The following is a 13,712-nucleotide window of genomic DNA, read 5'->3' as shown; positions in this document are numbered from 1 at the left end:
TGCAGATTTCAACTGTGTGAGGGGCGGTCTCTCCACGTGAAAGAAAATACAACCAACGGTCAGGGAGATATACCTACAGTAAGTGGGTCATGGCAAATGTTGTGTCCATATTGTTGTTTAAAGAGAAAATAGATCTGATTCCCTTTGGTTTTCTTTGTCCAACACTTTATTTGACACGGCCGGCCTGTTTTCATCCCTATTTTTACACAGTTAGATGTAAGCACTTTTTTAAACCTTAGCTTTTATTAAGTATGAGTGGGACTCTGTTAATGTCAGAAAAAGAAAGATTTGATAACAAAAAGGACAGCCATAATCCATATTTTTGTAATAATATAAACAGACTTAATTAAAGTGTAGGCCTAATGTCAAAGGGGTTGTTTGATGAACCTGCAGAGGGTTATCTCCTGTATCTGCAGAACTCAGCTCTATGGAGCTTGGTACCTGGTTAGCTAGCATGGTGTAGCTAGTAAGTTAGCTTCTGTAAAGTTCATTGTTTTGGTTTCAGCAATTGCAACTGTCAAGTTACTCTAATTAGTTAGGTAGCTTATTTAAGCCCATTGTTTTGATGCTAGCACATAAAACTTTCAAGTCACTCTGGCTGGCTACCTAGCTTCTTTAAGCTCATTGTTTTACTTCCAGGACTTGCAACTCCCAAATTACTGTAGCTAGCAAGTTAGCTTCTTTCAGATCATTGTTTTAGTTTCAAGACATTCTTCTTTGGAGTTTATGTAATTCAATTACTTGGTCTCTTTTTGCTCATTTTTAGGTTTCATGACATCCTACTTTCAAGTTATTGTAGCTTGATAGTTAGCTTCTTTAAGCTCACTGTTACAGGACTTGCAACCTTTCGGTTAATTTAGCTAGTAAGTTAGCTTCTTTCAGATAATTATTTTGGTTACAGGACTTGCAACTTTCAAGTTACTGTATGTTGTTAGTTAGCTTCTTGCAGCTAATTGTTTTTGTTACAGGGCTAATGCTAATGTTGCTCCATATCTGCTTGAATTAGAAACTGTTTTCAAACAAGTAAAGGAATGTCAATTGTTTGTTTCTTCTCCACTAAAAGTGGCCAAAAAATAAGTTATTGCAGCTTTAATTTCTCAATATAATAACCTGCCAAGAAGCCCAGGCGGCTTCCAAGCCTCTAAGTAATGTCTTAAATTAAGCACAGTGGGCTTTTTTATTGTTATTGTTATTCGGAACAGCATCTCTGTAAATATAATTCTTGTTTTGAATGAAATATGAAACATGATATTACTTTATTTCTTGTGTTTCTATTGGATAAGTGGGCAGATGGGCTAGAAAATGGCAAAGGCTTAAATAACTGGGTTATTCCTCAATTTTGTGGCAAAAGTTGCTTGTAATACAGGTAGCCCAAATAACAGTACATCCCACCTTTCTCTGCCATTACTGTGGGTCCACAGGATAATGTCATTTAATGTAGAAGGGGTGAGGGGAAAGATGCGTCCAAACCAGAGAGGAAAGCTCCAATGTTGCTAACACAGCACAATTTCTGAAAGACCAGGCATGCGCTACATTTCCTTTGCTATGCACCAGTGTTACTGCAATTACAGTAAACTAACGGCTGAAAACGGGTCATCAACTTCCTCAGTTTAAATGTCTGTTTTGCCTTAGATACCATGTAGCGATTCAGCCGTGTAATCACAGTTTTCATATTTGCTGTTCTAAGCACTGAGTGCCAGTTATGATATTCCCAGGAGGAAAATCCTGAAGCCACACAGGAAGTGTTTTGTGTCGTGTTTGCAGAGGCATTAGTTGGTGTTTGTTTGGGATAATTAAGAGAAGAAACAAGGTAGCTAGTATAAGCAGGCCACATAGCCACAGTTTCAAAGACAAAGCGTGGTGGCTTCTCGAAAGATGGAACAGATTTAAAGGTACATTTTTGGGAAAGGAAAGCAACCGTCTTTACAAAACTAGAGTAAGCATTAAGATTGCGCTATACACTGACATAAGGAGTGATGTTAATGTGTCACTTTCCTGTGGAGTGGAGGGTTTCACTTCTGTAATTTTGTGTGTTTCAATACAATGGCATGCAACCACTTAACAATGAATTCTATAGGCCTATATGTCAGACAACATGTGAGTTCATTTCAGACTAACAAGATGGATCTTTATTGTCACTGTTATAAAAACAAAGGTAGTTTAGTTTAAGATGGTCTGATGGTAACCTATACACCAGATAACCAAACACATTGCATACTGTGTGTCACTGCAGTTAATTCATAATTGAACCATATGAAGTGTTTCCTTATCAATTTGTGGAGTACAAGAAGTGCAGCTGCATGACAGCATCGTATTAAGTCCAACTTTCTCTTTCTTCCCTCATAATCAAAATGATTAGCATAGTTAGACACTGACAAGGTGGGTGACCCATTTGACTTAAATGTATACTTTATAGCAGTGGTTGTCAAGGGCAACTGAACTGACACAATTTACACAACTGACCCTTATTTGATCTGATAGAATTATTGCTTTTAGATGTTTTGGGCACAAAGTGTATGAAACGCATGACAGCAATAGCTACATCCATTACAATCACTTCCAGGTAATTAACTGTTGAGATAACCGTAGACTTAGCCTTAATAAGAGATAATACTATGTGAAATTGGCAAACTTGTATATTTCTGTTGACATCTTCGGCTTTGATGTAGAGTCAAACACTGTGGTCTGACCTATGTGATGATTTTGATGTGCTTAATTTATAGTGCTTTGCTAGTGTCTGTTACACCCAATCAGACTGCAGGAACTAACTTAAAGGCAATCTTCAATTTTAAAGCTCCTGTGAGGAGTTTTTCGCTGGTTATGAAACAGACTGAAATTAATTCTGATGACTCTATATGAGCTACAAAAGCAAACCAGACCATCAGCGACCAGATTGATTATTTCTATATAGTTATTTTTAATGCCTGAAACCGCTGGCGGGGGGGGGGGGTAGGTGTCAGACGAAAAGATTAACTGCACGCTGCCTTTGTTTACATTTTGATACATATGACAAAGAAAGTAGGGCATGCACAGGACAAAATCAGCAAAGAGATAAGAGGTACGGCTTTGTCCACAGGGGGCGGCAAAATCAACACAAACTGAAAGTTCCTCACAGGAGCTTTAAACGTTACCAGTTTCAAACAGGCCAAGACTAACTTACTTTTAAACCGCACCTACTTATTAATAAATCCTAGTGTCTCTTTTTTAACTAGCTAACGTTAGGTTGCTTTATTTGTACCCATAGGTAGATTTGGTTTACAGTGAGTGAGTCGGCCTCCTTTTACACGCACACAGTCAACAGCACAAGACAGACGTGGTTAAGATGATACACAAAGTGACTACAGTTAATTTAGAAACAGAATGTTTGCTTGTCAGCCTGAACCTTTGACGGTAAGTAATGTTAGCTTAGCTAAATCCTCAATTTTCAGATGCTGAATCCAGAGCATGTTTGCCTTCCTGGAAACCCCAACCATTCCCCACTCCGTCTTGTTACCCTGCACAATAAGACTTGACAATTTTCTCTTTGTTCCTCACCCCCGTTAGCTCCAAGCCATTAAAAACTATGAACCCTACGTAAACAAACATCAAGGTTTTTGTAGAGTAAAAATATATTGCCAGTGACCCCCTGTAAGCCCTTTAAGGACCCCTGGGCGCATCCAAACCCCACTTGATTTATATCATGGATAGGAACAGATTCCTTCACAACACAAGAAAGCAAGGCCTTAAATTTATCGCTCAACTGCAAAGGTTTGTTGGAATTTTTTCTTCTCAGAACTTCCTTCGGTGACTTAGACATTTTCCGCACAAAAATACATTGTGATATTTTTCCCATAAAAGTGGTTAATTGTGGAGAAGTAGTCAAGGAATAATAGTAAGAGCATCTCTTGTTGCTGCCTCAACTCAAGCAAAGTTCAAGCTATATTTTAGAGCCAAGCAACCATGACACGAGAAGATGCAGATCTATATTTTCATATATATTGTTCTGACGACCCCCAAGCAATTCAAACAGATGTTCATGAAGTTGTCAGATGTCTAAGAGATGTACAGTTTACTGTATGTTGCATGTTGAGATGAGGAATGAGAGAGATGGGGACAGAGGAAGGACGTCCTTCCTGCCTTTGTATCCTGTGTTCTGCTGACAGAGGCTCAATTTTCGGAGATGAGCCCCTCAGAAGCCAGATTACTGACGAGCTGAGAGTCTGTTTTCCACCACTGGAATTATCTTTTCCATAACCTCTTATTTAGCATCTAATACCATCAGACTTTGTCCATAGTTGCAAAAACACAGTGGAATACAAGCAGCATAAAAACATATTGATGCAGAGTTTAAGAGCTGCGACACATCCGGCATATAACATCTTAATTTAATGTTTTAACTTCTTTTTTTTTTTGATAAGTGCAGCAATATTTTTATTCTGGAAACTCGAATAGAAATACATTTTCTGATGTAACATTTCAAGACCGTTTCCCTCCAATGACGTGTCTCTCCGATCCAGCATCACAGCGCAATGACGCTGCAATTATGGTTCCCTGTTCTTCTGAATGTGATTCACAGTCTGCTTTGATCAGCGTCACGCCCAGCGCAACTGCGCGCACACAGGCGGACATGTTGGATGCGTCTTGCTCTTGTCAAACTATCTGGTGATAGGAAAAGGAAAAGTATGGGACACCCTTTTCAGGGAAGAGATGGCACAAGTCAGCACATAGACGGTGGAGGATTTATTTTTACGATAGAACGCTGACTGAGACGATCGGATGGGAAGTGTCTTTCCCAGTTTATGACAGGAAGGCCACAATCCAAACATCAGGCATTTAGGGCGTGAATCCTGGAACCGGCTGCCACCACAACCAGAACCTAAGATAGCAACTTATCTCCAGTCCGTAATTGAGGTAGATTATATCTTTTAACTCTTGACTGCCCTCGCTGTTCTTGACCGTTTCCTGCTAAAAATACAAAAGTGGTGATGCAGGAAGCAGCGTCATAACTTTTGACGTACATGATGACAAATTCTAGCATGCAGGGTGCGAATTACAGTAAAAGGGGGCAATAGGCTTCTTCTACAAGTGTTTCCACACAGTTCTAACCCCCCACCCCCCCTTGAAAAAACAGGAAGTCTTTCTAGTCAGGAGAAATATTGGCCAAGCACCTTACCTACCCTCTGGTTTCCTGAGAAAGCTGGGAGGAAACTGCCGAACCTCATAAAAATGGTGACCTCAGCACATATTTGTGCCTCTCTAACGGGCCATGACCACATAGCCCCGAGACTACCCGAGCTCTGCTTCCAGATACGGGGAAAAAAGCCGGACAGGGCAGCCCCCAGATTGTCTCTGGAGACATCGGGGAATAGTACGACTCTTGTTTGTTTAAGTCAGCAGAAAATACTCAGGAATTTAACATCAGTTTTACTCTCACAGACAGATAAAAGCAGAGGATTTACAAGCACCTAAACTCTGCCAAACCTCCATATACATGTATGATTCACCTGAGCGTGAGCAGCGAGCGAATGTGACCTTTATTCTAATAAACCGAGTCTGCGTTTAAATTCCCTGCTGTTTTCATCTCTCCGCACTGTTCTGTTTTCCTTCTTTTGTAATTTAGACCCACTGCACTCCCTCCTTTTGAAGAACAAAGTACTGCAGACTCAGCAAAAGCCTCTCAGATCACATGACAGATCATTAGGTGCAACAGTTTAAAACTTCCTCTGCATTGTGCAAGGCCTGTTCTAATATATTCATAGAGGAAGGAGTGTTTGACTTGAGGAAATCAGTGCAAGTGTTTTGCATACAAACTGTTATAATCTCTATATTGGTATATCCCTTTACCTTATATTCAACAGTATGCATGACATGAACATACCACTCTTAATGCTGCTCTAATCGGTTCCATGTTGCCATCTTGTGGGCAAGAAACTGCACTTCACGTTCGACCAACCTGTGCAGCAAGAAGCCGATATAACATGACATTTCTTTTCATGTCGGCAGTTACAGCAACAAGTTGTAGTCTCTTGCCATTTAGTTTCCCAATCTCTGACGGTGACCTAAATGTTCCACGTTTCCTGTCAGTGTATTACGACACTCAAAAAGCTGCCTCTCTAAATATTTGCTCTGTTTGCTGTTAACCTGCCCGAATGATTGCGTAATCCTGGAAACACAGGAATCACAAATTCCAATTTATGGAACTCCAATTAATTAAGAATAATTCTTAAAATACAAACAGAAACACAATAATTGACCTTTGACCTCGTGCAGTGTGTAAGCGCTAAAAGACTAAACTTGACAGCAGTGTCAGCTTTGATGTGCTGTCGCAAGTGTCTCTCTGCCTTTCACCCAGTGCATGCTGGGATAGCTTCCAGCTTCCAGTGACTCAGAGGTGGACTGAAAAATAAATTACTTTAACACATTTTTTTTACAATAAGTTGTTGTGCCAAATGCTGACCATCGTTCACTTTAATGACCATGGTTATACTGTATATTAATGGGTTAAATAAATGCTGTCATTTACATTTATTTGGGTTTAAATTTGACACTTTATGTGGACTGATTTACTTAGTTTTGGAATATTTTATGGGCAGTGAGTTCTTGTAATTGTGACGTACGCAATGAAAAATAGTTTATTGTATCACAATCATCTAAATACATAAGCTTTAAAATATATATTTGCTATAAGTATCTGCTAGAGAGAAATTTGGCTAATATTTTATAGGCTTTAAGTAACTAAAGGGGTCATTTAATCGATGGATTGGCAGAAATAAAGACAAAACGGTGTAATATGAATGTAAAATGACCATTATATAACAGTTCTGCAGACGTTATAGGGAAAAATAATCATAACTTTTACTTATTTTTATGTTTTCTAAGATTCTCACCCTGTGGAGAACAAAATATTCTGTCTGGATGAGTGATATGTCTAAATGCAAACATACACGCTAAACTCTGGTTTGGGAGTTTCCCAGCACTGCACCTAATCAATATCACTGCACCTTTAATCCAAACTATTGACTTTGATGACTACAACATGGTCCTCTTGCAGTCGGATAATAATTGACAGAGAGGTCGCTTAAAGGGCTAAAGAGGGACAACAGACGGACATCACAATTAGTCTCTTCAAAGGTTCATCATGAGGATCGAGGTCGCTCTCCGGCTGGGCTTCTGCAGCCTGTGTCTCACTTTGGCGCTTCTTGGAGAAGGAATGTATGTATTTTCCCATTTCCTTTACAGAACAGAAAGGTTATTGTACGGTTAGTATTTGCGTTAGATTTCCATTATTATGTGTATTTCAGGGGAGTTCAACTTCCTGATCCACCAGCAGTGAACTGTGCCTGGAGCCGCTGGTCAGAGTGGGGTGCTTGTGATCCTTGCACCAAATCCCAGGTGAGTTTTAAAGCTGTAGTCGACAAGAGTGACTACAGTTCTCAATTTCCAACTTGGTTTAATCACGATAATATACTAGCTAGCATTTTACAAAATGTACCGCCCTAAAATTACAAAAAGCAGTCAATAAATATTCAGTAAAAAGTTTGAGTTTCTCCAACAATCTGACGTCCTTATGTCTGACCAAACCTCATGTTGCGGGGAAAAAATACAACTTTGTTATTGAGTTTGTGAACATGTACAACATAAATAAGATTGTAGCTAAATCTAATTATAATAGGGGAAAAATAGTAACACCAGCTTAGCTAGCTACCTTCTAAAAGGTACCAGTTTAAGGTAGCTAGCTAGCCTAACTTTAGCCTAGCAAAGTAGCAATCTCTGTCGTCTCTGCTGCCTCTGATTGTAATTCAAGTCACCGTTATTTGATGTGGCTAAAAAATCTTTAACTATATTAAAATGTGCTGAAGTAAAGATTAATTTTATGACCTGGCCCATGATGTATCTTAATTAATTATTCAAGTGGACAAAAAAGCTAACAAGAACACATGTTGGTGTAGATACTGCATTTTCACCCGATCCCTTAAGATTGTCCCTAAAAAGTTTAGCAGTAAAGCTTGACGTTCTTTTAAGGTTCAATGAAAGGTCTTTTAGCGTATCTGTTACCCGGTTTGGCTAGGATCCTTAGACTTTGAATCATATTTCCTCATCTTTACTGTTTCTTAATGCCCTTATAAGAAAGCAGACATGTTTTAAAACATGTTTGATTTCATTTGTGATCCTCAGCGGCGTTCCCGTACTGCTGAAGTGTTCGGACAGTTTGGTGGCGAGTCCTGCCAGGGATCACTAGGGGACAGGCGGTTCTGTAACACAGATGAAGAATGTGATCTACCGCCGCCCCCTGTGTGCTCTGAAATAGAGTTCCAGTGCGAGTCAGGTACTTCAGCTTCTTTTAGAGTAACTTTCTGTTGTTGTTATTGTTGGACCAATATGACTTTAATTTTCGTCTGTGCACAGGTCCTTGCATCAAGAAGAGATTAATGTGCAATGGGGACTACGACTGTGAGGATGGATCAGATGAGGACTGCGATCCGATCCGTAAACCCTGTCTTTCAGAAGCGCTGGACAGCAATGAGCAAGGCAGGACAGCAGGATACGGGTATGAGTGAACAACTGAAGAGCTAAATCATTTGAAATGTATAGTAAAATGAAAGGGAAAAAAATGTTACTTGAGCCAGGAGACATTTAGCTTAATTTAGCTTAGCATTAAGTCAACAAGCAAAAGGATTCAGCTAACCTGCCTCTGTCCAAAGGTTAAACAAATTTGACTACTAGCACCCCTTACACTCAGTAGTTAAAATTTGGACACAGCCAGGCAAGCTGTTGCCCCTAGCATCCATGCTAAATGCTAAGCTAAGCTAACCACCTCTAAATTCATATTCAGCAAGAACAATACATGATTGGTAGCAATCTTCTCGTCTAACCAACCTAAAGATAACAAGTGTGTTTTCCTAAATGTCAACCTATTCCTGAAAGTGATCTATACGAGAGAAGCATTTTCAAGTGCTCTTTAAACCTTTGAATTTTAACTCAGTAGGTACAAAGCTGTATATAGTCTTAAAAGTGGCCTCTGTGTCTATGCACCAGAATCAACATCTTGGGTGCAGATCCTCGAATGAACCCCTTCAACAACGATTTCTTCAACGGGAGGTGCGAGCGAGTGAGGAATCCGAACAGTGGGAAACACAACAGACTTCCCTGGAACGTTGGTGTGCTAAACTACGAGGTTAGCCAGAATAATTTCTCCTATTTTATCCCAATGATGCATTCATTATGTTTTTGTGCATTCGTGTGTGTGTAAGATGTTTATGATGAAATGGTTTGCCAGCAAGGATCCTGAAAACTCTGTCTTCCTTTAACACTTTGGCTCCTTGTCTCTCTTCAGACTCGAGTGGAAGAAACTGTTTCCAGAGAAATCTACGAGGACACACACAGCCTCCTGAGGGAAATGCTGAAGGAGATGACGGTTAAAGTCGATGCTGGACTTTCATTTAAATTCAAACCAAGTGAGCCGTCCATGGCCAACGTTTCTCGGAATCTGAATTTGACGTATCAGTATGAGAAGAGAACGATGATTAAGGAGGTGTCGGAGTTCTCCAATGTTAAGGTGAATGCCAGCCGGAGACAAATATTTCACATTGCTGTTTTCTTGCGTGCACAGCAACATAGCAAAACAAGACAAAATTGTGTGACTGTCTTTACTAATTCTTCTTTCTTGAACAGAACAATAGCTTCATGCGGGTGAAGGGCACCGTACAGCTGAGCACCTACAGACTCCGCTCCCATCAGCTCCAAGTTGCTGATGAGTTTATAGCGCACGTCAAGTCTTTGCCTCTGCAGTACGAGAAGGGAATTTATTTTGCCTTCCTGGAGGACTATGGAACTCACTACACTAAAAACGGACGGTCTGGCGGCGAATACGAGTTTATTTACGTCCTCAACCAGGACAGCATTAAGGCAAAAAGTATGTGTACCCCACCATCTTTAAGTTTACAATGTTGATTTCATTTTAAAAGTAATAAGCACTAATCCTCTTTGTTTTCATGATTCTTACAGATCTGACAGAGAGACGGATTCAAGAATGCGTCAAATTAGGCATCACAGCAGACTTTGGTACCACATCTTTGAGTGATGGGAAAGCACACCTGAAATATGACGATTGTGATAACGTGACAAATAAAAGACAAGGTCTGTGCTCCCAGTCCTACCTGATCATACAGATTAGCTAGCTCATGAAGCTAACAGTTAATGAATTGGAAAAATACAACAGAAGCCCTGAGAGTCAAGTGCGGGAAAAATGTTTGATGATCCATTTTTTAAGATCTCAGTTATTTTCTCTCCTGTCTTTACACGTTAAAAACAGGTGGAAAAGGTTTTTACCATCAATTGCTTAATTTCAAAATCTGTAAAGACAGGTTGAAAAAAAAGTATTTGCCTGTTAAATGTTTTAGTTACTTTTTTTGTGCATGGAGAAAAAAAAAATCAGTGCAGTTCAACCTCTTGTGGCCAAAATGAGTATTACAACAACAAACACAAAATATTTTACCACCTGCCAAAAGTTTTTTTTTTTTAACCTGTTCTCATAGATTTAAAAATAAGACATTCAGAGGAGGGAAAGTAGGAAATTATTGTTAGTATTACTTCTTGCTAAACTTTTTTTACCCTTTAACAGCATCTCCTAAATGAAATTGTAACATTGTCACATTTTTCACCTGGTAAAGTTATAACTACAGCGCAGAAAATACTTTCAAAATGGATCCCCGGATGTTTTTTTTTTCACTTGCCTGTCAGGGCCTCCGTACAACACTCTCAGGCTACATGTCTGTTGAATGAGTCATCTGTTGCTGTCATCGTTCCTCTGGCCATGAAATGATTCATTTGTCGGGACGACTGTGCTGTAACACACTTACTCGACTAAATCCACAGCATGTGTCTCATTCTTAATGCTAGACATGGCTAATAGGATGCTAATAGGATATGTCCTGGTTGTCATGTGCAGGTTTAGCATTTTTTGAAAATCCAATTTTCACATTATTTTATCAGCTGTCACTAAAAATAGTTCCCCTGTTGCTACACAGGTGAGGTTTTCGGTAAAGCTGTGGTGGATAAGGTGATGACATCAGTCAAAGGAGGAACTCTGCAAAGTGCAGTTGTTATGAGGACTAAATTGAATCAGGAGGGAGTGATGGACGTCGCCACATATCAGAACTGGGCCGGGTCCATCGCTGACGCCCCTGCACTGATTTACAGTGAGGTAACTGCATCATCATATTTATTAGCAGCTCAGCGAATTGCAAGTGTCTGTTTTGGGTCGATCCATCATGTTTGTCCTGACTGAAATATCTCAACCACTGTGGATTAGATTTATATTAAATTTAGTGCAGAGATTCATGGTGTCCAGAGGATGAATCCTACTGACTTTGAGTATCCTCTGACTTTTTATCCAGCCCTGACATTGGGTCAAACTTTGCACTTATCCTGTAAAATATCTCAAGATCTACTCCAGGAATTGGGACAGACAATCACATCTTCTCCATCATGTTTCCTATTAACTTGTCAACAATGAGGTTGACATGTTTTAATTCAGTTAAAAATTTGTATTTGTTCATTATAGTTTATGATCATATACCTGCATACCTGATCACATTCCCATCACCTTTAGCTTTACCTTTTGTCTACTGCTAATCAAATGTTAGCATGCTAGCATGTCAGCAAATGAAGATGGGGAACATGGTAAAAAAATACGCCTGCTAAACATCAGCTTTTTAGCATTGTCATAGTGAGTATGTTAACATGCTAGAGTTAGCATTTGGCTCCAAGCAGTGCTGTGCCTGAGTACAAGCTCATAGAGCGGCTAGCATTGCTGTAGGCTTTAATCTTGTTGATGAATAAATGAAGCAAATGAACGATATTTTTTGTCATCATATTCCTGTGGCTGAAATCGTGCAAATATCAACCTTTTTCTTCCACAGCCGGACCCCATCTATAATTTAATCCCACTGGACATGCCAGGCGCTAACTCCAGGATTACCAACCTGAAGCAGGCCACAGCAGACTACGTAGCAGAGTACAACGTGTGCAAGTGTAAGCCGTGTCACAACGGAGGCACCCTGACTCTGCTGGATGGAAAGTGTTTGTGCCTGTGCCCTCACCTGTTTGAAGGATTGTCCTGCCAGAATTTCAAGGGCGATAAAGCTCAAAACCCAGGTAAGAATTAAACACGCAGTACCCCCAAAATACCAGCAAAGGGCTTTCATGTTATATGTTTAAATATGGACAATGTTTTGCAGGTACACGACCAACTGTAAGTCAGGAAGGTAACTGGGCATGTTGGTCCAGCTGGTCCAACTGTAGCGGAGGGAAACGCAGCCGGACACGCAACTGTAACACAGATGGGCTGCAAGGAGCTGCGTGCAGAGGAGTCACAGACAGTGAGGAATACTGCTAAGCTCGCTCTCTCCGACATGGTCACACACAACCTATGTCTAAAAGATCTATAGGGATATAGCCATGAGGTCTACACATGAATTGGTATAACAGAGCCACCTTGAGGTTAGTCATGGATAATGCAGGTCTTAAAATTTTTATTTGTAGATATATTTTTTTATTTCTTGTGATTTAAACGTGAAATTTGAGTGTGCAGAATGTAAATATGTACACGCAGATTTAGGATAAAATAATCTATTTGAAACTTAAAGGATCTTTTGTCGCCCCATCACAAAAGTCATCTGGATTTGTGTTATATCAACACCAGTGTGATTTACACGTCTGAGCCCTGCTAGTTCATTTTGTTTCGGTCTCTGTTGTACGTTAATGTTGCTCCATTGTGACACAATAAATCAAATTAAAGGCTATTCACAAAATACACTCATGTAAAAGTCTCCAGTCTGTTACAGCCCACAGCTCCATGTTCAGAAAGAATCACGTTTAATCATTAATCAGTCTTATATTTAGATCCAACAGAACTTTGGCTGTTTGTCAAACATCACTGTGTTTTTCCACTTTGGCTCTCTTAAAATAGTGTCAGGCTGAAGTATGTATTAATGGGCAAATAACTCATTTTTAAAAGCACAAACACATTCCAGCTGGCTGTGCTGCGCAAATGAGAACCAGATGATGCGGAGCAGGAGGGAGAGGGAGCTGACACTCAGGAGAGTTTAAGGTGCTGGACATAAACACGACGTAAAGGAAGACATAATGTGTGCGTGCTACTTTTAGGTTCCTGAAACATATTTTTACACATGATCATTACGCTATAGATGTAATGTTTCTGTGTTGGTGTGATTTAGGAACAGGAGCTCGAGCCAATTTTTTATGGAAGACACTTTGTGGAATGTGGAACTTTCTAGAAGTCTCTAGAAACTTAACTGGAAACATAAGCGGAACCATTATACAGTCTTTCCTGTACTAGTCACCCAATTGTACCGCTAAAGCAAACATGGGGTTAAAAACGCTCATAACATATGTACTGATATCTGCTCTAAATGTATTTCTGTCCTGGTTAAAATATGAAGGGAAAAATCACTCGTGTTATTGTGACAAGAGGACCAGGCTTAAAGTGGTAATCTCCAAGATCTCAGTTTCGTTCTCTTTGGCGGCACCTGTAGTGATAAACGGTAATTGCAGGAGCAGACTTCCCAGATATCCACACAGTGCTGCATGTGTGACGTCCACGGTTGGCTCCGGTTGTAACTCTTGATTTTCCTTGCTGACGGTCACTTTCCTTTTTAGACTGTTTGCTTCATCTGAGCGTCGAGTTTGTTTCTTGTTCTTTGGATTTTCAA

At 39.9% G+C, this 13,712-nt stretch overlaps 1 protein-coding gene across 1 annotated transcript; it reads left to right on the top strand.

Moving 5' to 3' along the window:
• The first annotated feature begins 7,117 nt into the window (after positions 1 to 7,117).
• c9 (complement component 9) lies at positions 7,118 to 12,451 on the top strand. Its single transcript, XM_069673491.1, has 12 exons — positions 7,118 to 7,191; positions 7,281 to 7,371; positions 8,155 to 8,305; positions 8,386 to 8,527; positions 9,016 to 9,154; positions 9,314 to 9,535; positions 9,652 to 9,892; positions 9,985 to 10,116; positions 11,007 to 11,182; positions 11,901 to 12,135; positions 12,219 to 12,245; positions 12,283 to 12,451. Exons 1-12 carry the CDS (start codon positions 7,118 to 7,120, stop codon positions 12,426 to 12,428), a joined length of 1,776 nt encoding a protein of 591 aa, XP_069529592.1. The 3' UTR covers positions 12,429 to 12,451.
• The last annotated feature ends 1,261 nt before the right edge of the window (positions 12,452 to 13,712 follow it).

This window comes from Semicossyphus pulcher, unplaced genomic scaffold, assembly GCF_022749685.1.
Source record: "Semicossyphus pulcher isolate SPU_LCO1_2020_fin unplaced genomic scaffold, fSemPul1.0.p SCAF_22, whole genome shotgun sequence".
Classification (NCBI taxonomy): Eukaryota; Metazoa; Chordata; class Actinopteri; order Labriformes; family Labridae; genus Semicossyphus; species Semicossyphus pulcher.
Note: the sequence above shows the minus strand (reverse complement) of the source record. Positions and strands in the feature narration are given on the sequence as shown.